This window comes from Oratosquilla oratoria, chromosome 33 (genome assembly GCF_046742065.1).
Source record: "Oratosquilla oratoria isolate Oo_2021 chromosome 33, ASM4674206v1, whole genome shotgun sequence".
NCBI lineage: Eukaryota > Metazoa > Arthropoda > Malacostraca > Stomatopoda > Squillidae > Oratosquilla > Oratosquilla oratoria.
This window is the reverse complement of record NC_134809.1, coordinates 38,713,830-38,740,014: the sequence shown is the minus strand read 5'-3', so window position 1 is coordinate 38,740,014 and position 26,185 is coordinate 38,713,830. Positions and strand designations below refer to the sequence as shown.

Below are 26,185 nucleotides of genomic sequence, written 5' to 3'. Positions count from 1 at the left end.
ATCTCCTAACTCCCTTTCCACCCCCACCCTCCTCCTCACCTCCTCATTTCTCACTCTATCAAGCCTAGTAACACCTATCATACTTCTCAGACACCTCATCTAAAACACATTAAAATTCCTTCTCTCTTCATTAAAACTCCTTCTCTCTTCCTTTCTTATGTTCCATGTTTCTGCCCCATACAGTGTTGTCAGCACAATCACTCCTTCATACAATCTCCTTTTAGCATCCATTTCCAAATGTCTATTTCTCATTACACTTTTTAATCCACAAAGGCATTTACTCTCTTCTCTCAATCTACATTCTACCTCCACCTCCACTCCCTTTCCTGCCACATTCGCACCCAATTATCTAAAGCTATCCACTTCCTCCAGTCTCTCCCTTATTACTCACTTCCAGTTTGCTGCCACTTTCTTCCCTTGTACATCTCATCACCTTACTTTTACCCACATTTATCTTCACTTTCCTTTCGCACACTTCCCCAAACTCTGTCACTAACTTCCTCAACCCCTCCTCTGATCCTGCTACAAGCACAGAGTAGTCCACATACAACAGCTGGCTTATCTCCCACTTTTCTCCATTTTCTTTAACAATCTGCAATCCCTGACCAACCACCTTTGCATTTACCTCTCGCACCATCCATGTATAAATTGAACAGCCAGGGTAACATATATAAGAAATACATATATAAGAAATACATAAATAAAACTATAAATTGATATAATTTGCTCTAACATTTACTCCAATTTGTGCTGTTATTTTAAAAGCATCGTCGTTGGCATTGGCAAAATACTGCTGATGCCAAATCCCATTCTAAAAAATATGCCGATTCTCGCCGATACTGATTCACCCAAAAAAAAAAAAACCACGATTCTTGCTGATGCTGATTAATCGGCACACCCCTACTGATGAGGTTGTTTAATGTTTGTTTAAGAGAGGGTAGAGTGCCGGACTGGAGGGGTGCCTGTATAGTTCCACTTCACAAGAGAAAAGGGGACAAATGTGAGTGTTGTAGTTTCAGAGGGATTAGTTTCTTTAGTGTAGTTGGGAAGGCTTATGGGTGGGTTTTGATTGAAAGGATTAGGAGAGGAAGAGAGGGAGTAATTGGTGAGGAACTATGTAGGTTTAGGACAGGTAGGAGTTATGTGGATTAGATTTTTGTGTGAAAAAGCTTTAGGAAAGGTAAGGATGTTTTTTCGGCCTTTATGGTTTTGGAAAAGGCTTATGACAGGGTAGAGGAAAGCAATGTGGGAGGAAATCACATGGCCTAGATGGAATTGCAAATTGGATTCTAAAAGAATGCAAAGAAGAACGGACAAAATGCATAACATAATAAATTCCTCACTCAAAGAAGGAAAATACCAAAAGACTGGAAAAATGCTAACATTGTACCAATATATAAAGGAGGAAAGAAGGAAGAACCAACTAACTATAGGACAGTCTCACTAACAAGCACTATAGCCAAAAGTTGTGAGGAAATATTCAAGAATAGATGGGTAAAACACCTGGAAGACAACAAAATAATAAACCCAAGACAATTTAGGTTCAGACAAGGAAGATCATGTACCACAAACTTAATATGTTTCTACTCAAGATTAATAGACATAGTGCAAGAAAGGAATGGATGGGCTGACTGTGCCTTCCTAGACTTACAAAAAGCTTTTGACAAAGTACCATACAAATTCTTTTTTAAAGAAACTCGAACATATAGGAGGGATACAAGGGAACCTACTAAAATGGATGGAGGACTTCCTGATTGGTAGAAAGATGAGAGTAGTACTCAGAGAAAAATATTCAGATTGGAAAGAGGTGATCAGTGGAGTACCACAAGGATCTGTGCTAGTTCCAATAATGTTTGCTATTTATGTGAATGACATGGATGAGGATGTGAAATGTTACATGAGCTTCTTTGCTGACAATGCCAAACTGTTAAGGAAAGTAAAAACTGAAGAAGATTGTGAATCACTGCAGGAAGACCTAAATAAAGTATGGAACTGGAGTCAGAAAAGGGAGGTGGACTTCAATATTAAGAAGTGTAGCATAATGGAGTTTGGTAAAAGCAAAAACAGAATATCAGAACAATATAAGATTGGAACCAAGGAGGTAAAGAAGGAGAGATCTGAAAAAGATCTGGGTGTAATCATCTCAAACAACTTGTCCTATGACAAATAGATAAACAAAATTGTTGGAGAATCCTACAACTTGCTAAGATCAATAAAAGTGCCATTTACATATTTGGATGAAGAAATTATTAAAAAAATATTGGTCACACTGATAAGGCCTAGACTAGAATACGCAGCAACATTGTGGTCACCCAGTACCAAAAAGAATATAAAGAAAATAGAAAGAATCCAGAGAGCAGCAACAAAAATGGCAGCTGCACTCGCAAACTTGTCATATGAGGAGAGATTGGCTAAACTAGATTTACCGACTCTGAAGCAAAGAAGAGAGAGAGGTGACCTACTGACCATCTACAGAATCATGAAAGGCACAGAAATACTTGATAGAGAGGACTTGTTAAACTGGGACAGGAGAAGCACAAGAGGACATGGAAAGAAAATAAAAAAACATAGCTACAGAAGAGATCTGAAGAAAAACAGTTTTCCACATAGAGTGGTAGACACTTGGAACAAACTGGACAAGGAAATAGTGTGCGCAAAAACCATTCATTAGTTTAAAAGCAAACTAGACACTGCGAGATACAAAGGCGGGACACCACAAGCATAGCTCCCCTTCCTATAAAATACAACTAGGTAAATACAAGTGATTTCCTTGGAACATTGTGGGTCAAAGGGTTGTGAGATGGGGTGAGGACTACTGCCTCACAGTAATCTTTACTAGGAAGTGATCAGATGAAATATTTTGAATGGTTTCCCATGTTATTTGCATTTGTAGGGAGGGTGAACACATTATGTCATGGGATGTTGGTTGTGTTGGTGAGGTTGGCTAATGGGGTTATTGCTGGAGTTAGTTATGTTTAGGCTGGTGAGTTTTCAAGTATTTTGTGTTCTCTTTGATCTGATGTTTGTGTCTTAAGCTGGATTGAATGATGTCCATTCAGATCACCTGCCAGTCTGTGATTTGTTAATGAGCTGAGTGGCTGGATTTGAGGGATGAAGCTTTGTGGGGTTGATGTAGTTGGTGGGATCTATATGTTTGTAATAGTGTAGGTTTTTTCTTTGTGTTTGAATTGTGAATAATTCATGGTGTTTGTGAGTGATTGTTTGGTATCTCTTGTTTTGTTGGAGAAGGGTATGCTGTTCTGCATCAGTGTTATGAAACCATCTTTGTGTCTTGTGTTGTCTTCTTTTACCTTTATGTAGTCAGTATTGTTATATGTGGTGTCAGTTTAGCTTCTTGTATATGTGCTATATGTATGTTGCATTTGTGTTTGAAGTGGTGCAGCAGAGTATTTGTTATGTTTATCTGTAGTATATTTAGTATATGTTTTTGTGTTTGAGTGTTTGTGGATGTGAGTATTGTCATGTGTTCATTACAGCTCCAATTCTTTGTGCACTGTTTTTTGTGCTATCTTGATGCTTGGCACTAGTACTTGAAAGTTGGACTCTACAACACCTGCAACACCCCTTTTGGAATATAAATTGATAGATATACATATATCCCCTTCTGGATAAAATGCAATCCCTGTCCTTCACCCATTACCTCCAAAGCAATGTGTTTTATTTTGTCCAAAACTGAAGGTCACATTAATGAACTTATTCTATATATATAAAACAACAATAATGCATACATAGCAATGACCATTTCTCCCTTACATGGGAGGTAGCCAAAAAAATATATATAATGATAATAATAATAATAATAATAATAATAATAATAATAATAATAATAATAATAATAGTAATAATAATAATAATAATAATAATAATAATAACAATAATAATAAATGCATAAAAAATTAAGTTAAACAATATTATGACAAATTATCAAAATTGTATGCACTGATCTTGCAGTGCATTTCAAATTATAGCAAATTCATATTCAACTTACCAAACAGCTGCTCTTTCTCTAAATTCCCATGCAACAGTTAGGTACCGAAGACGGATAATGTCAAGTCGACCAAATATCATTACTCGTACCTATGGAAAGGAATACAATTATTCTAAGTCTTGGAACTATTTCTTGTATGTACACAAATACAAAAACATATATAAACATACACACACACACATAAATGCAAAGATAAACCAAACCTGTTTTACAGGTTTATAAATTGTAAATTGAAACACAGGGAAGTGATCACCAAAGTTTGGTCACTACTAAACACAAGATATCAGGGTTGTTTTTCCTTAGTCATTTATCTCCAGCATGGCTGATAGTACACAATCAACGTTAGCATATGCTACTCTAGGTTTTCTTGTAGTATTTCATTTCCTTTGCAATATTGCCCTGTTTTTAAAGGAACTATTTCCTCATATTCTCATAGACAACTCTTCTTCCGTCCTACCATTTTTGGATTTGGCTTCCTCGAACCACTTCAGTACAACTCAAATTCTCGTGCACAGCATTAGCTGCCATATGATGTCACTGCTGTATTACTCATTCTCTTTTACTCTGAGTAATAATAAACACAGAAAACATGATCAAACCAGTTTACAGAATCTAAAGGTAATTCATTTACAACTACAAAAAATATATATAATCAAGACACCAACACCATCATTCTTGTGTACCCACTCATGCCTCATGACTCCTACACAGGCGTCATTGTACCTAAGTGGTTAAGATTTTTCATATCTTTGCTCATTTCTCTTTATTAGTATCTTTACTAATCCTTTTTTTTTTTATTTTTTTTTTTATTTTATTTTTTTTTTATTTAACTTTTCCACTCATGATGACTGCCAAAAGTTGCTAATTACTTCATTTGCTATGGTTTGCAAATTGAACTTCATTTTTATTGGACATGCACCACTCCTCTTATACTGACCTAATATACACATGCTATCAATTTGGTCTGTTACATCCAAGTCTTTCCCGAGAGTTACTGAGGTAATTTCCCAATTCTTTTGCATCTCTTGTTTCTGGTGCAACTTCCTTGAGATGATATATTCTTCTTGGCAACCATATATTTTTGACTAAAGATTCTTTTTTTTTTTTATAAACATGACTATTCCTTCTTCCAGGTTATCTCTTCTTTGTTGCTCCATGATCTCTTTAAAGGTTACCCTATCCTATCCTCCTTTTTTGTTGGCCTATCCTCTAAGGGCAGCATGCTGAGGTATGAAATCCATATTTAGGGTGGCACTATATATCTCAACAAAAAATTAAAAATTTCACTTTTAAGGTCAGCTGGTGCAGTGAGAACTCTGTAGCACTAATGATTGACCTATTTCTCCTACTCATTCCATCAGTTTCTCTGTAGAAAATTTATTATAGGGACATTTATTCTTACACATGACATTATTTTACTCAACTTTTTCTCAAGTAATGATGAGCAAAAACTATAGCCTTGTAGAGCTGCATGCTCATGATACTCATTGATGTTGGATGTTAATGAATAGGCTATGTTTATTGTTGGTGATTTGCACCATTGGCTTTTCCAGTGGCTCCCCCATGCTGTCACATACACCTTGTGCCAAGCAGGATTTACCAGCAATATGTTTATATTCAGCTTTATCCATATCTTACGCTGCTCCTCACTGAGTCATGTGTGGAAACTCCACTCTGTTCACCTTTGACATCAACTGATGGTATCTCAAGAGGGTGCCAGGTGAACTAGTTCACTTTGCTGCAAACTGTTGGCTGCTACACTCTTCTATATAGGTCAGTTTCTCTATTTCACTTTAGATGCAGGACCCATGCTTAACTACTTCATTATGATTATGTCTACAGAGGTGTCATGAGGAGTTAGTGGGTATATGAGGATGTACAGGATAACTACTGTACACCACTAGTACAAGGTATCATCTCTGCAGGTGGCTGCTTTCCATGATTCCACACAGTATGAGTACGATTGATGTAGCCAAAGAATTTTTAATTAGTGTATAGCTGTCACATACTGTGTATATAATTAGTTGTTAGTGATTGGTAGTACCTCCTTGTGAGGTGATTTGCGAGATTAACTGACTTCTATTTGGTTAAAATTCAATCATTATGTCCATTGTTTGATAGTAGATATTGATGTAATTCATGGAGAGATGTGAAAAGTGTAAATTATTGGAGCCTTGATATATTGCAGGTTGAACAATAAATAAACCTTAAGTACAACAGTGATTCACTGATACAGCATGCCTAGCAGAAGTGATGAAACGAGTTTACACATATGACATTAAAATAAGATTGCCAGTTTCAGGTGTACTTCGAGACAAAGAATTCACAGTCCCACCATCCCAGAACATAACATGGATATGTCTTCGTGTCAGCACCAGCCCTGGTGATACTCAGAGGAAAAAGGCACACAAAGTAGTGGCGACAAGTTACGATGGCAGAAAATGGAAGAAACATAGATAGGTTCTCTTTGACATTTTTTAAGCCTTGCTCATGCTTATTAAAGGTCAGAGGTAAGTGTGAGTTCAGACAAATAGGAAAGTGTAAGATAATTTAATCATATATCAAGTGCCATATGGGACTCATGGAAACAATATCTACTTTCTGCATGTTCATACAATTAAGCCTATCTCCTTTTATTCATGAATGTTTATCGATACCACCATTCTTACACCATTTTGTGTATGTATCTTCATGCCAAGGTCCTGCAACAGGCGTTGCTTTGTTTTCTCTTTCATAGTCCAAATCTCACTGTGGCCAGTGAAAGATAGTGGACTGAGCCATGTTATCATCTCCCTTTGATGCCTAGCATGCACTTACATGCACACACACATATGCTACAAAAGGGTACTCCAACGTCATTGTGGATCTCCTGAGGGAAAAGTCAATTGTCCAAGTGACCCAGCTCATCAACTTTTCCTGGCGATGCCCCTTTGTGAAGAATGGACTCTGCATTTTGGGTCAAGCCACTTGAAGCCCTCTACTTGAACAAAGAAACACCTAACTTGTCAAAAAAGAAATCTGAACTTCTTGCTTCCAGGTTAAAGGGCTGAAATTTTCTCCAGAAAAAATCCAAAGTTAGATTTTATTGTAGGAGACATTGTGATTTTGAACAGTTTTTCAAACTTGAGGATGATGTGATGTTTTGCAATGATGTACATTCTGTTGTAGAGGAACTTAAATATGACAGGAAATGAGTGGCGCTTGTTTAATGACTCTTCAAAAGTGACCCTGTAAGCTGTTTTGCCCTACAATGGAAACAAGTTTCCTTCTGTTCTTCTGACCCATGCAGTTAACATGAAGGAAACATACAAGAGTATGAAGCTTCTATTGCAAAACATTTTAAATATGAAGAACATAAATGGAATATCTGAGGTGACCTACAAGTTGTGGCACTTTTACTTGAAATGTAGCTGGGTTACACAGTTTTATTGCTTTCTCTGTGAGTGAAACAGTTGGGATAATATATACATATACCAAAGGCTTTTTTCATCCTTATAAGAAAGGTAGCCAAAAAACAAAGGGCATAAAAACCACTCCCACCCATTCCACCCCTATCACATTCCACTCCCCTCCACACTATTCCCTCCTTCTTATCTTGGCACCTCCTGATGATGGGTACTCCCTGCATCTCACCCACTACCCTAGGTCAAAAGCAATGTCACAAGACAATGCACATCCACTGCAAGGCCACTTCATTAAAGCAGCAACCCCCCCACCCTCTCCATCCCCTCATGCAGAAAAGGAAAAGACAAAGAGAAATACCTTCAGGCTGCGTCAATTTATTTCTCACACATACTCCCTCACCTCCCCTTCCCCCACCCATTCCACCTCATGCATCACATCATCATCCACATACAACCATTCTCCATTCACCCGTCTTCTGTCCTCTCCCATCCTTTCTCAACAGACATTCCCCTCTTTCCCAAAGTCCCTTTTACCCCATCCATCCATCTCATCCTAGGTTGACCCCTCATGTTCACTCCTTCCACACCTCTTTTACTAATCTTTCTTCACTCATTCTTTCCATGTGTCCAAACCATCCCAATACTCTTTCATCAACCCTATCTCCCAACTCCCTTTCCACCTCCACCCTTCTCCTCATTTCTCACTCTATCCAGCCTAGTAATCCCTATAATACTTCTCAGACACCTCATCTCAAACACATTCAAACTCTCTCTTGCTCTCTTATGTTCCATGTTTCTACCCCATACAGTGTTGTTGATACAATTACTCCTTCATACAATCTCCTCTTAGCATCCATTCTGAAATGTCTATTTCTCATTACCGTACACTTTTTAATCCACCAAGGCATTTACTCGCTTCTTTCAATCTGCATTCTACCTCCACCTCCACTCCTCCCTTTCCTGTCACATTCCTATCAGTGTCTAAAACTATCCACTTCCTCCAGTCTCTCTCCCTTAATCACTTTCAGTCTGCTGCCACTTTCTCCCCTTGTACATCTTATCACCTTACTTTTACCCACATTTATCTTCAACTTCCTTCTTTCACACACCTTCCCAAACTCTGTCACTATCTTCCTCAATCCCTCCTCTGATCCTGCTACAAGCACAGTGTCGTCCGCAAACAACAGTTAGCTCATCTCCCATTTTTCTCCATTTTCTTTAATCATGTCCAATCCCTGACCCACTACCCGTGCATTTACCTCTCGCACCACCCCATCCATATATAAATTGAACAGCCAGGGTGACATAATACATCCCTGACGAAGTCCCACCTTTACCTCAAACCATTCACTATCTCCATTTCTAATCCTGACACAAGCTCTACTACTCTCATAAAAACTTTTGACAGCTCCTAAAAGCTTTCCTCCTATCTCATATATCTGCAATACCTCCCACAGTGCCTTCCTGTCTACCCTGTCATAAGCCTTTTCCAGATCCATAAAAGCCCAAAACACATCCTTACCTTTTTCTATAGTTTTTTCACATATCCATCTTACCACAAAAATCTGATCTACGTAACCCCAACCTGTCCTAAACCCACACTGTTCCTCACCAATTACTCACTCTGTTCCTCTCCTAATCCTCTCAATCAAGATCCTCCCATAAGCCTTCCCAACTATACTTAATAAGTATACATACATTTGTCCCCCTTTCCCCTTGTAAAGTCGAACTATACAGGCACTCCTCCAGTCCTCCAGCACTCTACCCTCTCTTAACCCCTTCCATACGGTGCCGCACACGTAGGCGTCATGGGGAGCGAGTGTATTCGTGAGGCTGCCATATCGGCGTCTTGATTATATTTATTGTAGTCGCCCCTCCATAATGACATTCTTTCTAATTCTTTTGTAATCGCATTTTCTATGGTTATCAAAATTCACGGGTGAAGAGAGAACGATCGATATAAGCGGTGACTATATTTTATGATGCGAGTATTATTACGACACGTCGTACGGCTGGCATTGGCTGCTGCCACCGAGATCTAAGTCCATGACGCCTACGTGTGCGGCACCGTATGGAAGGGGTTAAACAAATATTAAACAACCTCACCAGCCATCATTGTACCTCCTTTTTTCAGACATTCTGCTTGATATCCATCCAACCCAGGTGCCTTACCTGCTCTCATTATCTTAACAACTGCCTCCACTTCATCTTTCCTCCAAAGGTAGGAGTAATGGTATAATGTAAGCAGAGTAAGCTTCATGTATTTAGTTTATTTAGAAACCACTTTGGTTTCTTTTGTTGATTTATATTTTCTCTTTGCCGTTTGTATTGCTGAAGGAGGAGCGAAATGACTTGTGAAGGTTGTGTGAACCTGGAGGACTGTCTCAGGGTGTGTGAGGAGGAGATTCGTCTTCTCAGGAGTGCACTCTGTGAGAAGAGTGAATCCTCCCACAACCCAAAGAATGTTCCACTTCTTCCCCTTCTGCCACTGCCGTGAGCGAGTGATGCTCCATGGGGTCCCATTTGTCGAGCCCGCGTTCAGTAAGTGGGTGTCCTGCAGAGCAACCGCTGGCTCTAGCCAATTGTTTTGTTCTGCTGGAGGATGAGGTGGCTGAAAATCAGGAGTTCTTGGTGGTGGGGGACTCCATGGTGCGAGGCTGTGACGACATCCTGCAGCAGAAGACTAAACGATGTTGCAAGCTTATATGTCAACCAGGCCATGGGATCACTGATTGTACCCAGGCTATCAGGGAGCAAAGAAGGACGAACACGGTTACGATTGTTCATACGGGAAGTAACGATGTGGGTAGGGTGAGATCAAAGGAACTTGTTCAGAATCACAAGGTCCTGCTTTAGATGATGGAACATGGGAGCTGTCATGGTGTCTTTGGGATCATCCTGAGGATCTACGTAGGCTTGTGTTGGACCAGTAGAGCCATAGGGATCAATGAAAGGATATCACAATTGTGAACGCAACTGGGATATCACTTTCTTGATCCTTGATATCTCTTTTCCAGGCGTCATGACCTTTACACTTCTGATGGGACCCATCTTACCCACAGAGGCAAAGATGTTCTTACAAACCTCATTGTGGGAGTTTGTAATGAACTAGTTCCTTTTTTGGGGTAGAAACCCAAAGGGAAGGGGAAATAGAGTGTACTGGTGAAAACAGAGTAGAGTATAGCAATAATGTAGAATAATATGCCAGTATAGGACAAAATATAATTTCAGGATATAATGACGGTAGAGGATGAAATATTACATTAGGATGTAATGTCAAAGGACAAAATATCATGATGGGATGTAATGACAGTGGAGGACAAAATATCACAATGGGATGTAATGACAGTGGAGGACAAAATATCATGATGGGATGTAATGATAGTGGACAAAATATCATGGTAGGATATAATGATAGTGGAGGACAAAATATAATTTTAGGAAGGGATGCCGGACAGAATGTCAATGAAGGACAAAATATCACAATGGGATGTAACAACAGTAGACAAAATATTACAATGGGATGTAATGATAGTGTAGGGCAAAATATCACAGTAGGATATAATGTCACTTGAGGACAAAATATAATTTTAGGAAGGGATGCTGGACAGAATGTCAATGAACGATGGGAGGCCGGTGTGAAACGCAGTGACGTGGGGGGCAAAGTGTACAAAAGAGATCGGATGACCGTGAGCAACCAGACACCTGTGATGGGTATTGAATGTCAATGAAGGACCAAATATCAATATAGAGGAAGGTGTCAATAAAAAACAAAATTATGATGTAAGGCATGCTATTGAAACTCAAAATGTGTCAAAAAGAAATAATCACAAGTTTCTTAAAACCATGTACTTTAATGCTAGTAGTATTAGGAACAAATCCCAAGAAATACAGGCATATGTCAAAAGCGAAAATCTCGATATGATAGGAATAACTGAGGCATGGTTAAATGGTAAAGAGTTTGAAGCTGAATTTAATATTGCGGGATTTAAACACTTTCATCAGGATAGAAACCACAAGAAAGGTGGAGGTGTTCTGTTGTATATTAAAAACAATGTCCATACCTATGTTTTATAGAAAGTGAAACTGGATGCTTATGATAGTTTGTGGGTAGCATTAACCCAAACAAATGGACAAAAAATTAATGTAGGCCAAAGACATTATCATTGGCAGATGACAAACTGTTGTTTCAAGAACTGTCTAGTTTCTGCAACCGGGACTTATTGATAATGGGTGATTTCAATTTACTGACATTGATTGGATGACCCTTGAACATGGCCATATAGGTAGTCACTTGATTGATTTTCTCAATGACAATTACTTAGTTCAGCATGTAAAAGAGCCCACAAGACATGGAAACTTACTCAATCTATTGATCACTAGCTGTGAAAGCATGATAACTGATGTAGAAGTCGGTGAAACTGTTGCAAATAGCGATCACAACTTAGATTCAAATTACTTAAAATTTTTAGAATAGATACTTGTGTTTCTAAAATACCTGATTTCAGTAAAGCTCAGTTCATAGGACTACGTCAGGAGCTTCAGCTTACAGATTGGGAGGCAAAATTAAGTGAAAGACCTGTAGATCAGATGTGGGAAATATTTCAAAATACGCTTACTAAGATGATTCATACATCCCTTTTAAGGACAGACGTCCCCCAAATCAGGCTCGCCCAAAATGGCTTGACAAAGAAACTGAAAAAAATATTGCTAAAAAGAGACAGGCTTATAAGAAATACAAGTGATCGGGTGCATCTAAAGACTATCAAAGTTATGTATTAATACAGATTTAAAAAAGACAATAATAAAAATAAAAAAATACAATACGCAATGAATATCGCTGATAAATCCAAAGAGAATCCCAAAGAATTCTATAGTTACATTAAAGATAAAAAGGTTGTTAGGAATCACATTGGTCCACTATTATCTTCTGACGGTCAACTTGAATATTCAAATGAAGGAATGTGTGATATTTTAAACAATTATTTTAGCTCAGTATTCGTAAACAAAACAACTCAAAGTGAACTCCAAACTGAAACCAGTGAAAAGTCTAGGGTAAACTTACATACATATACCAAAGGCTTTTTCCCCTTACATGGGGGGTTAGCCAAAAAGAAAAGGGCATAGAAACCACTCCCACCCATTCCATTTCCTATATATTCCACTCCCCTCCACCCTCCTCCATACCTCTTATCTTGGCACCTCCTGGATGATGGGTCATCCCTGCATCCTGTCCACTGCCCTGGGTCAGCAGCAATGTCGCAAGACACAGCACATCCACAGCAAGGCCGCTTTATAAATTCGGCGACCCCTCCTCTCATACATACTTCTTCACCCCCCATCCCCCACCCACTCCCCCTCATACATTACTGCATCATCTATACACAACCCCTCTCCATTCACCCCTATCTTCTGTCCTCTTCCATCCTTCCTCAACAGACATTCCTCTCTTTTGTAAAGCCCCTTTCACCCCATCCATCCATCTCATCCTAGGACGCCCCCTCATATTCACTCCTTCCACCTCCGCCTTCCACACTTCTTTTACTAATCTTTCTTCACTCATTCTTTCCATGTGTCCAAACCATCCTAATACTCTTTCATCAACCCTATCTCCCAGTTCCCTTTCCACCCCTGTTCTCCTCCTCACCTCCTCATTTCTCACTCTATCTAGCCTAGTAACCTCTATCATGCTTCTCAGACATTTCATCTCAAACACATTCAAACTCCTTCTCTCTTCCTCTCTCATGTTCCATGTTTCTGCCCCGTACATTTCTGTTGGCACAATCACTCCTTCATATAACCTCCTCTTAGCATCCATTCCCAAATGTCGATTTTTCATTACACTTTTTAATCCACCAAGGCATTTACTTGCTTCTCTCAATCTACATTCTACCTCCACCACCACTCCTCCCTTTCCTGTCGCATTCGCACCCAAGTATCTGAAACTATCCACTTCCTCCAGTTTCTCATCTTTAATGCTCACTTCCAGCCTACTGTCACTCTCTCCCCTTGTACATCTCATCACCTTACTTTTACCCACATTTATCTTCAGCTTCTTTCTTTCACACACCTTCTCAAACTCTGTCACTAACTTCATCAATCCCTCCTCTGATCCTGCTACAAGCACAGTGTCGTCAGCAAACAACAGCTGGCTCACCTCCCACTTTTCTCCATTTTCTTTAATCATCTCCAACCCCTGACCCACTATCCTTGCATTCACCTTTTGCACCACCCCATCCATGTAAAGATTGAACAGCCAGGGCGACATAACACATCCCTGATGAAGTCCCACTTTTACCTCAAAACATTCACTCTCTCCATTTCTAATCCTAACACAAGCTCTACTGCTCTCGTAAAAACTCTTGACTGCTCTTAACAGCTTTCCTCCTTTCCCATATATCTGCAATACCTCCCACAGTGCCTTCCTGTCTACCCTGTCATAAGCCTTTTCCAGATCCATAAAAGCCCAAAAAACATCCTTCCTATAGCATTCTCATGTATCTGTCTTACCACAAAAATCTGATCTTCACAACCCCTACCTGTCCTAAACCCACACTGTTCCTCACCAATTACTCTCTCTGATCCTCTCCTAATCCTTTCAATCAAGATCCTTCCATAAGCCTTCCCAACTACACTCAACAAGCTAATCCCTCTGAAATTACTACACTCACACTTGTTATCCTCGGCAATTTGCATTTATTATTCCGAACTATGTGTTCTTGTCATTATTTGCACTTCATGTACATTGATTCATTGCCAAATAAAGTCTATCTATCTATCCCCCTTTCCTTTGTAAAGCAGAATGATACAGGCACTCCTCCACTCCTCCAGCACTCTACCCTCTCTTAAACAAACATTAAATAACCTCACCAGCCAGTCCACCATAACTGTACCTCCTTTCTTCAGACATTCTGCATGGCATCCATCCAGACCAGGTGCCTTACCTGCTCTTATCATCTTCACAGCTGCTTTCACTTCATCCTTCCCTATTTCTCCTCCATTTTCTTCACTCATCACTCTCATTTTCTTAGCACCTCCCACTGCAACTACCTTTCCCTCCCTATCCTCCTTCACATTTAGCAACTCCCTAAAATACTCTGCCCACCTTCCTCCCACTGCCTTCTCTTCCATTATCATCTCTCCATCTGCGCCTTTTACCTTTTCTTCTCTACTTGATTCGCCTCCTCTTTCTCTTTTAATTTCTTTCCAAAACATCTTTTTATTGCTTTCAAAATTTTCTGTCATACTCTTTCCCCATTTCACATTAGCTCTCCTCTTTGCTTCCTTTATCTTATGCTTAACTTCCCTTCTCTTTACTTTGTACCTCTCATACGATTCCCTCGTCCTAGTTTGTAGCCAATCTATGAATGCCTGCTTCTTCTCTTCTACACCTTTCTTTGCTTCCTCATCCCACCACTCACTACCCTTCCTTCTATCTCCTCCCGCCCTCCTTGTTCTACACACCATCTTTGCACACCTTATGACTCCCTCCTTGAACCATCCCCATTCCTTCTCCACTCCTAGTTCTACTCTATCCTTTACTCCCTCCCACTCCTCTTTCAGCTTCTTCTTATACTCATTCTCCTTTTTTTTTATCATTTAAGCAGTTCACTCTAAGTACCTCCCAACCTTCTGCCCTTTTTCTCTTTCTCCACCTATTCTCCACTCTCAATTTACCTTCCACCAGAAAATGATCTGATATTCCCCCACTCTCTCCCCTTAGAACATGTACTTCCTTAACTCTTCCTACCATACTCCTGGCCACCACTATATAGTCCATTAATGCTCTATCTGCCACCCTTCCATCCACCACCCTCTCCCATTTGTACTCATGCTTGACTTTCTTCCAAAACACTGTATTTGCCATCATCAACTCTCTTTCAAGACATATCTCCACCATCAATTCTCCACTACAATCTTTACCTGGAACTCCATACTTCCCAATCACTCCATCTATTGGTTCATTTCATACCCTAGCATTAACCCCTTCCATACGGTGCCGCACACGTAGGCGTCATGGGGAGCGAGTGTATTCGTGAGGCTGCCATATCGGCGTCTTGATTATATTTATTGTAGTCGCCCCTCCATAATGACATTCTTTCTAATTCTTTTGTAATCGCATTTTCTATGGTTATCAAAATTCACGGGTGAAGAGAGAACGATCGATATAAGCGGTGACTATATTTTATGATGCGAGTATTATTACGACACGTCGTACGGCTGGCATTGGTTGCTGCCACCGAGATCTAAGTCCATGACGCCTACGTGTGCGGCACCGTATGGAAGGGGTTAAGGTCTCCCAATACCACTACACTGACATTTCTCCCTAATCCCTCTATGCACTCATTTATATCTACCCAAAAAGCCTCCCTTTCCTCTACGCTCTTCTCACTACCAGGTTCATACACACTTACAAAAACCCACATCTCCCTTCCCAGCTTCACCTTCATCCACATCATCCTTGATAAAACCTCCTTCCACTCCACTACCCGCATACTTATCTCTTCACTTACTAGTATACCCACCCCTTCTCTCCCTCGTCCCCTCTTCACTCCTGAGTACCTCCCAGCTACACACCCAAACTCACAGTTGCTCTTTCCTTTCATTTCAGTTTCACTCAAAGCCGGCACATCCATCTTTCTTCTCACAAACATACTGCCTATCTCTTCCCTTTTACTCTTATCTGTACCACATCCACATACATTAAAAGACCCAAACCTTAGGGTACTGGTTGGAAAACTCCCAGACCCTCTTATGCCTTTACTTCTTTTTTTTAGGAATGTCCCCTTTTGGGGCTACAGGTAGTAGGACTCCTAATCCCATCCCCCATCCCATTTTTTGTTGCCTTTTACGACTCAAGTGGAAAGACTTGGTGGTAACATTCTTTTCCCCCACCACAGGGTAAACTTACTACGGTAAATATAACAAAAGAAAAAATCAAAAGGTGTATAGAGAAACTTAAAGTTAATCAAACACCAGGCCCTGACAATTGGCATCCAAGAATCTTAGAGGAAATGAAAAATGAGATTGTTGTTCCATTAGAAATTATTTTCAAGAAATCCATCATATCTAGAGATGTCCCAAGAGCATGGAAGCTAGCTAAAGTTACTCCCATATTCAAAAAAGGTGACAAAAAAGAAGCCAAATAACTACAGGCCTACAAGTTTGACTTCAATCATAGGAAAAATGATGGAATCTATCATCAGAGATGCTATCGAACATCATTTAGAAAGTAACTGTTTGATAAATGATAGCCAGCATGGTTTCAGACAGAAACATTCTTGTGCGACTTACTCGAATCCTACAACACAGTTATCTTGAATTATGACAAAAGAAACAATACAGATTTAATATATTTAGACTTTGCAAAAGCTTTTGATACCATCCCCCACAAAAGACTACTTACTAAATTAGCTTCACACGGAATAAGTGGTAGCCTATTAAATTGGACTAGTAATTGGTTGAATGATCGAAAACAGAGAGTTGTTTTGAATGGAAAAAGTTCTGGATGGAAAAATGTTACGAGTGGAGTTCCTCAGGCTTCCGTTCTTGGGCCACTTCTATTCATAGTATATATCAATGATATAGACTATGGACTAAAATCTACTGTTTCCAAATTTGCTGATGATACAAAACTGTGCAGAATGGCAAATGATCACTTAAACCAATTAGATATTCAAGAAGATTTAGATAAATTACACCAATAGTCTGAAAAGTGGCTAATGAAATTTAACACAAGCAAATGCAAGGTTATGCACATAGGTAAAAATAACAGTAAGTATGATTACAAGTTATTTGGAAATTCGTTAACAAAAGTGGATAGTGAAAAGGATCTCAAGTGTAATTATCAGTAACAATCTCAAATCATCTAAGCAGTGTATTTTAGCCTCTGAGAAAGCAAATAAGATTCTAGGACTGATTGCACAATCTTTTGACTTCAAAAGTCCATCATTCATTAATAAGCTATATAAATTGTTAGTTCGTCCACATTTAGAATATGCTGTTTCCGTATGGTCACCGAATCTCAGACATTGACAGATTGGAAAAAGTACAACAGCGAGCCACAAAACTGATTCCAAATATCAAAAATAAATCATACAAAAATCGACTAAAACATATGAATCCGTTTTCCCTAAAAAAGCAGACTCCAAGGTGACTTGATATAGGTCTTTAAAGATTCTAAAAGGAATTGACATCAAAAGTGACAAAATTTTCATACTGAATTAGAATCTGACAAGAAACAACGGTCTCAAACTGTCTGGAAATAGATTTAATTTGGAAGTGGGTAGAAACAACTTCGCCAACCATGTAGTTAATGAATGGAATAAACTTCCTGCAGAGGCAGTTTAATGTAGTGCAGTTTGAAGCTTTAAGAATCATTTAGATAAACACCTAAGCAAGATGCTGTAATGACTGTCATTTATCTTATATTATTTAATTGTTTTATCATCATTTGTCTGTTTATTATTATTTGCTTCTCATTTATTATTAGTTATAAGTCAATTTACTATTATTTACTATTTATCTGTTTGTTTATTATTTAACTATACCTATGCATATATGTATTTTATTTATTTACATTATTATAGTTTTTATCTATTTATCGTCTGGGGTATTGGCTGCTTGTTATTGTGGCAAAGTAGCAAAGTAGCATGCAGTCGATACTTTAGGGTCTATATGGGGCGCCCCTACGGACCAGAGCCACACATCATTTTGTCTATGATAGAAGAAATTCTGTTCATAGAGAAATGATGACACTTTTATACTACGACTGTCCCTCCGTTATGCTGTCCCCCAACCCCTTGTTGCTGTCCTGTACCATTTCTCTGAGTATTCTCTTTCTGATTGGGGGAATTCCCTGTGGTGGGGGAAAAGAATACTGCCACCAAGTTTTCCCACTTGGATCGTAAGAGGCGAGAAGAAAGGGACGGGGAGAGGGACTAGGCATCCTTCTCCCTGTAGCCCCACGGGGCACACATCCTAAAGACAAAAGTGAAGGCATAAGGGGTGCTGGCGGGCCTCGGGCCAGCACCCTAAGGTTTTGGGTCTTTTAATGTGCGTGGATGTGGTACAGATGAGAGTAAAAGGGAAGAGATAGGTAGTATGTTTGTGAGAAGAAAGTTGGATGTGTTGGCTTTGAGTGAAACTAAGTTGAAAGGGAAGGGTGAGTGTATGTTTGGGAGTGTAAGTGGGAGGTTATCAGGAGTGAAGAGAGGGCGAGGGAGGGAAGGGGTGGCTATTCTAGTAAGTGAGGAGATAGGTAAAGGGGTAGTGGAGTGGAAGGAGGTTCCTCAAGGATAATGTGGATGAAGGTGAAACTGGGAAAGGAGATGTGGGTCTTTGTAAGTGCATATGGGCCGGGCAGTGAGAAGAGCATGGAAGAAAGGGAGGCCTTTTGGATAGATTTAAATGAATGCATAGAGGGTTTAGGAAGAAATGTCAATGTAATAGTACTGGGAGACCTTAATGCTAGAGTGTGAAATGGTCCAATCGATGGAGTGGTTGGAAGTGTGGAGTTCCAGGAAAGAATCGTAGTGGAGAGTTGATGGTGGAAATGTGTCTAGAAAGAGAGTTGATGATAGCAAATACAGTGTTTCGGAAGAAAGTCAAGCATAAGTACACATGGGAGAGGGTGGTGGAGGGAAGGGTGGTAGATAGAGCGCTAATGGATTATGTAGTGGTAAATAGGATTATGATAGGAAGAGTTAAGGATGTACATGTGCTAAGGGGAGAGGGGTGGGGGAAAATATCAGATCATTTTTTGGTGGAAGTTAAGTTGAGAGTGGAGGATAGATGGAGAAGGAGGAAAGGGATAAAAGGTAGGGAGGTTCTTAGAGTGAACTCCTTGAATGAAAAGGAAAAGGAGAAGGAGTACGAAAAGAAGCTGAAGGAGGAGTGGGAGGGAGTAAAGGATAGAGCAGAGATGGGTGTGGAGGAGGAATGGGGATGGTTTCAAGGGGGGAGTCTTAAAGTGTGCAAGGATGGTGTGTGGAACAAGAAGGACAGGGGGAAATAGAAGAAAGGGTAGTGAATGGTGGGATGAGGAAACAAAGAAGGTTGTAGAAGAGAAGAAGCGAGCATTCACAGATTGGTTACAAAAGAGGACAGGGGAGTCATATGAGACGTACAAAGAAAAGAAAAGAGAAGTAAAGCAAAAGGTAAAGGAGGCAAAGAGGAGAGCAGATGTGAAATGGGGTAGGAGTATGACAGAAAATTTTGAAAGTAATAAAAAGATGTTTTGGAAAGAAATTAAGAGAGGAAGAGGAGGCGAATCAAGTAGGGAAGAAAAGGTAAAAGGTACAGATGGAGAGTTGATAATGGAAGAGATGGCAGTGAGGGGAAGATGGGCAGAATATTTTAGGGAGTTGCTGAATGTGAAGGAGGATAGGGAAGGAAAGATAGCTGCAGTGGGAAATACGAAAAAAAAAATGAAAGTGATGAGTGAGGAGAATGGAGGAGAAATAAGGAAGGATGAGGTGAAGGCAGTTGTAAAGATGATGAAAGCAGGTAAGGCACCTGGTCTGGATGGATGTCATGCAGAATGTCTGAAAAAGGGAGGTTCAGTGATGGTGGACTGGTTGGTGAGATTATTTAATGTTTGCTGGAGAGAGGGTAGAGTACCGGAGGACTGGAGTAGTGCCTGTATAGTTCCTCTTTACAAGGGAAAAGGGGACAAGTGTGAATGTAGTAATTTCAGAGGGATTAGCCTGTTGAGTGTAGTAGGGAAGGCTTATGGGAGAATCTTAATTGAGAGGATTAGGAGAGGAACAGAAGGAGTAATTGGTGAGGAACAGTGTGGATTTAGGACGGGTAGAGGTTGTGTAGATCAGATCTTTGTGGTAAGACAGATATGTGAGAAAGCTATAGGAAAGGGGAAGGATGTTTTTTGGGCTTTCATGGATCTGGAAAAGGCTTATGATAGGGTAGACAGAAAGGCACTGTGGGAGGTTATGCAGATTTATGGGATAGGAGGAAAGCTTTTGGGAGCTGTCAAGAGTTTTTATGTGAGTAGTAGAGCATGTGTTAGGATTGGAAATGGAGAGAGTGAGTGGTTTGAAGTAAAGGTGGGACTTCGTCAAGGATGCGTTATGTCGCCCTGGCTGTTCAACTTATACATGGATGGGGTGGTGCGAGAGGTGAATGCTAGGGTAGTGAGTCAGGGATTGGAGATGGTTAAAGAAAATGGAGAAAAGTGGGAGGTGAGCCAGCTGTTGTTGCGGACGACACTGCGCTTGTGGCAGGGTCAGAGGAGGGATTGAGGAAGCTGGTGGCAGAGTTTGGGAGAGTATGTGATAGAAGAAAGCTAAAGATAAATGTGGGTAAAAAGTAAGGTGATGAGATGTACAAGGGGTGAAAGTGGCAGTAGACTGGAAGTGAACATTAAGGGAGAGCGACTGGAGGAAGTGGATAGTTTTAGATACTTGGGTGCAGTGTAGCAGGAAAAGGTGGAGTGAAGGTGGAGGTAGAATGTAGATTGAGAGAAGCGAGTAAATGCCTTGGTGGTTTAAAGAGTGTAATGAGAAATAGACATTTAGGAATGGATGCGAAGAGGAGACTGTATGAAGGAGTGATTGTGCCAACAGCACTGTATGGGGCAGAAACGTGGAACATAAGAGAAGAAGAGAGAAGGAGTTTGAATGTGTTTGAGATGAGGTGTCTGAGAAGTATGGTGGGGGTTACTAGGCTAGATAGAGTGAGAAATGAGGAGGTGAGGAGGAGAACAGGGGTGAAAAAGGATTTGGGAGAGGAGGGTTGATGAAAGAATATTAGGATGGTTTGGACACATGGAAAGAATGAGTGAAGAAAGACTAGTAAAACAGGTATGGAAGGCAGATGTGGAGGGAGTGAACATGAGGGGACGTCCTAGGATGAGGTGGATGGATGGGGTGAAGGGGGCTTTGGGGAAGAGGGGAATGTCTGTTGAGGAAGGAAGGGAGAGGACGGAAGACAGAGGTGAGTGGAGAATGGTTGTATATGGATGATGTTGTGACTGCTTTTGGAGGATTGGGGGGGGGGGGTGTGGGGGGTAGTATGTGTGAGTAAATTTTGACGCAGCCCGAAGGGATTTCTCCCCGTCCTCCCTTTATATGCAAAGGGGGACGGAGAGGGGGGGTCGCCGATTAAATGAAGCGGCCTTGCTGTGGATGTGCTGTGTCTTGCGACAACTGCTTCTGACCCAGGGCGGTGGGCAGGGTTCAGGGATGACCCGTCATCCAGATGGTGCTCAGATGAGAGGAAGGGTGGGAGGGGTGTGGAGTGTATTTAGGGATGAAATGGGTGGGAGTGTTTTTTATGCCTTTCCCTTTGTGTCTACCTCCCTTGTAAGGGGGAAAAAAAGCCTTGGTATATGTATGTATGTATGTATGATTTTTTTTTTTTATCCGACCTAGATATGGACCAAAAGATCACCTGACAGCATGCTCCGCCTTTGTAATCCTTTAAGAAAGCCCAATTGGTATGTAAGGACATCAGCTAACTGAAAGCACCATTGAAAATTATCACCTACAGGGTATCAGAAAATATTTTGAGGAAATTAGCTCTAAAAGTATATAGTTCAATGTTTTGGGGTTAAGACATGAGGCTCCCATCACTTCAGCTGCTAATGAGTTAGGAACAAGTTGAGATCTCACTGAGATCTTCTCAGACTCACTACTGACATTAGTATTGACTATACTATCTTTAATGTGGCTGCTGTATAATAAAGATCCTGAGCTGAGATTATAACTATGAAAGGATCCTGATGTAAAAGAGTAAATGTATGAGCCATCATCTGAGGAGTAGTTTGGGGACTAAGAAATGATGGTAGCTTACTCTTAGTAGACATCATTAAATAAAATGTTAGCTGAAAACCACTACAAATTAGTAATAATGCAAAACATAACAAGAAATTCTTAATAGAGTAATTATTGCGACCGCTTACAAAAACACATGCCCCAAGAAGAAAAACCTGGGCTAGAGATTGAAGTCTTACCTGAAAATAAAATGTAAACAATAACACAATAATTCTCTATAAAAGAACAGCTAGTGAAAATGGCACTGCAAGGGGTGACTATACACGAACAAGATGAAAGCAAAATGGCAGAGAAAAAAGTAATCAAATATGGCTGCCATATGACATAGGCAACAAGACTCAAGATATGTTTTTAGCAAAATAGAAAAGAAGGAAAAAAAAACTATGGCATGAAAGCTTACATGCACTATCACTGAAACAGTGAATATATTCACAAGGTTGTCAATCAAAAATTCAATGTAATCAGTCTTTTCAAGAGGGAGCAAACTGAAGGGTGGATAGGATGCTGGAAATGTTTCACACAATCTAGGCAAATCCAGTAATCATTCCACATCCAGATATCAGATTAAAGCTGACACACACAGGAATATTAGGCGAATATTCCATGAACACAGATGACAATAATAGAACCATAAGTCCAAACAGATGCTAAGCTGAAGACCACATGGGACATACATAAAAAATCACATGGTGCACACTTAGAATACACTGTTCCTGAGCACCAGTTTACAAATAAATTCAAAAGTCACTAACAAATTCCTAACTGGACAAAAGGGAAGGTGAAAAAAACACAAACATACCTAATATGATGGCTAGCCAAAGTTCACTAAAGTTTGTATCATTCAAGAATCATCCAAATGTTCAAAACTGAGCAAAATAAGCAAAAATTTACTTTACTGCTGCAAACCACATTTAGCAGGGTGGCTAAATGAAAGTATAATAACAATGTAAATTAGTGTATTAAATCACAATTCGATAAAGCACTACAACAAACAAATGCGTGCGTATATTTCAGAGGCTAAGTTACAACTAATGCCAGACATTGTTTATGGCACCAAATGTGAGGCAACACTTGGTTCCCCCATACTGGTTCACATATATAAAATATACAATGACAATATTACACAATGGGGAAAATATACAATTCCTAATTGAGCGATATGTAAGTATGATACACAACAATTTTACAATGCTACAACATACCACACCATCACAATGGATGGGGTAAAAAAGGCATTGAGAAAGAGGAGATATCTGTTGAGGAAAAAAGGGAGAAGACAGAAGATAGGGATGAGTGGAGAATGGTTGTACATGAGTGATGCTGTGATGTATAGAAGGGAGTGGGGGATGGGGGGGGTAGAGAGTGGTTATATGTGAATGATATTTTGATGCAGCCCAAAGGGATTTTTCCCCATCTTTTCTTTTTCTGCATGAGGGGATGGAGAGGGGGGGTCACCAATTAAATGAAGTGCCCTTGCTGTGGATGTGCTGTGTCTTGCTGCATTGCCTATGACCCAAGGTAATGGGGAAGATGCAGGAATGACCTGTCATCCAGAAGGGAGGGGTGATGAATGGGAATGAGACCCTTGGTATATGAATGGGGGAAAAAAAGGTGTTCCCTAAAGAGGTGTTAATAGATGAAATATATGGACATTTTTTCCAGTGGTTTTCAACATATTTAATATTCACATGTTGTTATAAAGGGTTTCAAAGATATATACATATACAGGGAGTCCTCAACCTATGTCGTCCTTGACCTGCATCAATTTGATTTTATGATGGTACAGAATGTATAGTTTCATTGGCCATTTTGGCGATTGTTTTCATTTCTATTTTTTTTTTTTTTATTATTACTTTTTTTTTGTCATTTTTTTGTACTGCAATTATGTTCTTGCTGTATCTTGCTGCATTGCTTTTGATCCAGGGCAGTGGGCAAGATGCAGGGATGACCCATCCTCCAGGAGGAGCCAAGAAAAGAGGGAGGGGTGATGAATGAGAGTGAAGTATGTGGGGATGAAATGGGTGAGAGTAGGTTTATGTCTTTTGACTTTGGCTACTTCCCTTGTAAGGGGGAAAAAGCCCTTGTTATATGTACAATTATGTTCTCCCTTTCATTTTCCTATGGTTCAATTCTGTTTCATGATATCTATGACTTTGGGTTGTTTTAGGTTACATAAACGACTTTGATTATGGAAAGTCTGACCTGTGTTGAAAATTTACTTAAGTTGGTCTGTAGGAAAGGGTTTCCAACATAACTCAAGGACCCCCTGTACAAATAAAATCTATAATCAAAAATAAATCTTATTTCTTTCATATTATATAAACATTTCAATCAATTACCTTATTGTCAAGCCATCCACTTAGGAAATCATCAATACTGTCTTTGTTCACACGTTGTACCATATTCATGGGAAATTTACTGCGTATAAATTCTAGAAAACATAAGAAATACTGTATAAGCATCACATTTGTCACATGAAATACATATTAAGAAATTTTAAACAACTGCTTTATCACTATTTAATGCTCTAGGATCATTATTCAAATTACCTAGTGTGGAGACCATAGACAGTGCAGGTTCTGTATAGTGGTAGGGATGTCCATCTAATAGCATGATCACATATGGAACTGTCTTGACACCAATTTTACGTGCCAGCTCTGTTTCTCGTCCAGCATGAACCTGTGAATATATGTGAAATCAAACAAGATGACAACATAAAACACAAAGTTGATTCATTAATGTTACTGCTTTTCTCACTCTTCTTTCTCCTGAATAACAATATCATTTCTATAAATGTATCAAGTCTCGTATAAAACTTTCTATTTTACATGACCAATCATTTCATACACACATACACAAACTAGACACTGCAAGATACAAAGGCGGAACACCACGAGCGTAGCTCCCTTTCCCGTAAGATACTTGGTAAATGCATAACACAAGATCAACACATACTTCTCACACTCAACATTGCTCATACCAATGCTTTCCATTAAGAACACAACTGGTTTGTACATTCTGCCACAAAACAGGACACCTTGCAAACATGTGTTACAATGGAAACCCTTCACAACCAAATTGACACTGCAATTATCACAGTACATCTTTCCACATTGCCATGTGCTGTTAGCACAGAGGCAACACAGAGCAAACTCCCCATATCACTCTCCAGCAAGGCATTCACAGAACACATCTCTTTTATGACTACAGAATACCAAGATTCAGTGCACATCAAGGACAGTTACTCCATACCCAGACATTCCCTCATCAACCCTACCTGTACATACCCTGGATATCCCAGACATGTCTTGCCATTCCTTAACATTCAATGCTAAGTCTAACAACACCAAAGTGACAATATTTCTCAACATGGGTTCCCCAGTCAACATAATGTCAAAACACAATTTCCATAAATTCTGTACAACTAAATGTGTCACCATTTTGTAACCCCTTGACATCAACCTTTGCAATGTAGATGGTGTACCATTCCCAATAGTAAGTAAATTCTACCTACACATTAGCTTCATTAATAAGTGCCCATCCATTCCAGTTACTGCCCACATAGCTGATGTTCACTTTCCTGCTGATATCCTCATAGGTTTAACATTGATGAAGCAGCATAACATTGTCATTTACCCTGCTCAAAATGGTATAATTTATACAAACCATTTCCTTCCAGCATTGCCATCAGCAACTCCTCATAACATATATCAATTCATGCAGCCGAGTAGGCACAGGCAGACCATGACCCCACATCACTTACTTGTACTCCATTCAAATTCACTCCACTTCCTCACACAAGGATGCACCAGCTGCTAGTACAAATTGTTCCGCCACCTTCATAGGATAAAGTCCCCAGTGCTCAACTACTTCAACCCCTCCCCAGGACTCTATTCTACTTTACTGACAGCTGTGGACATGCATTCCAAATGTAACATACATATTACCTCCTGCATGACCAAATCAGCAAAATTCAGGAC

At 39.8% G+C, this 26,185-nt stretch overlaps 1 protein-coding gene across 6 annotated transcripts in view; it reads right to left on the bottom strand.

Annotated features, from left to right (window-relative positions):
• The window catches only part of l(3)80Fg (dnaJ homolog subfamily C member 16 l(3)80Fg), a 154,452-nt gene that overhangs the window by 88,784 nt on the left and 39,483 nt on the right, over nucleotides 1-26,185 (bottom strand). For all 6 annotated transcript variants that reach the window (XR_012965710.1, XR_012965712.1, XR_012965711.1 and 3 more), the window contains exons 5-7: nucleotides 24,755-24,884; nucleotides 24,545-24,636; nucleotides 4,010-4,098 (exon numbers count right to left, since the gene is read on the bottom strand). Coding sequence is in view for 3 of the 6 variants with exons in the window: in XM_076172811.1 (XP_076028926.1) it covers nucleotides 4,010-4,098; nucleotides 24,545-24,636; nucleotides 24,755-24,884 (311 nt within the window). In the remaining 3 variants the exon portion in view is untranslated. The remainder of the gene's footprint in view (nucleotides 1-4,009; nucleotides 4,099-24,544; nucleotides 24,637-24,754; nucleotides 24,885-26,185) is intronic.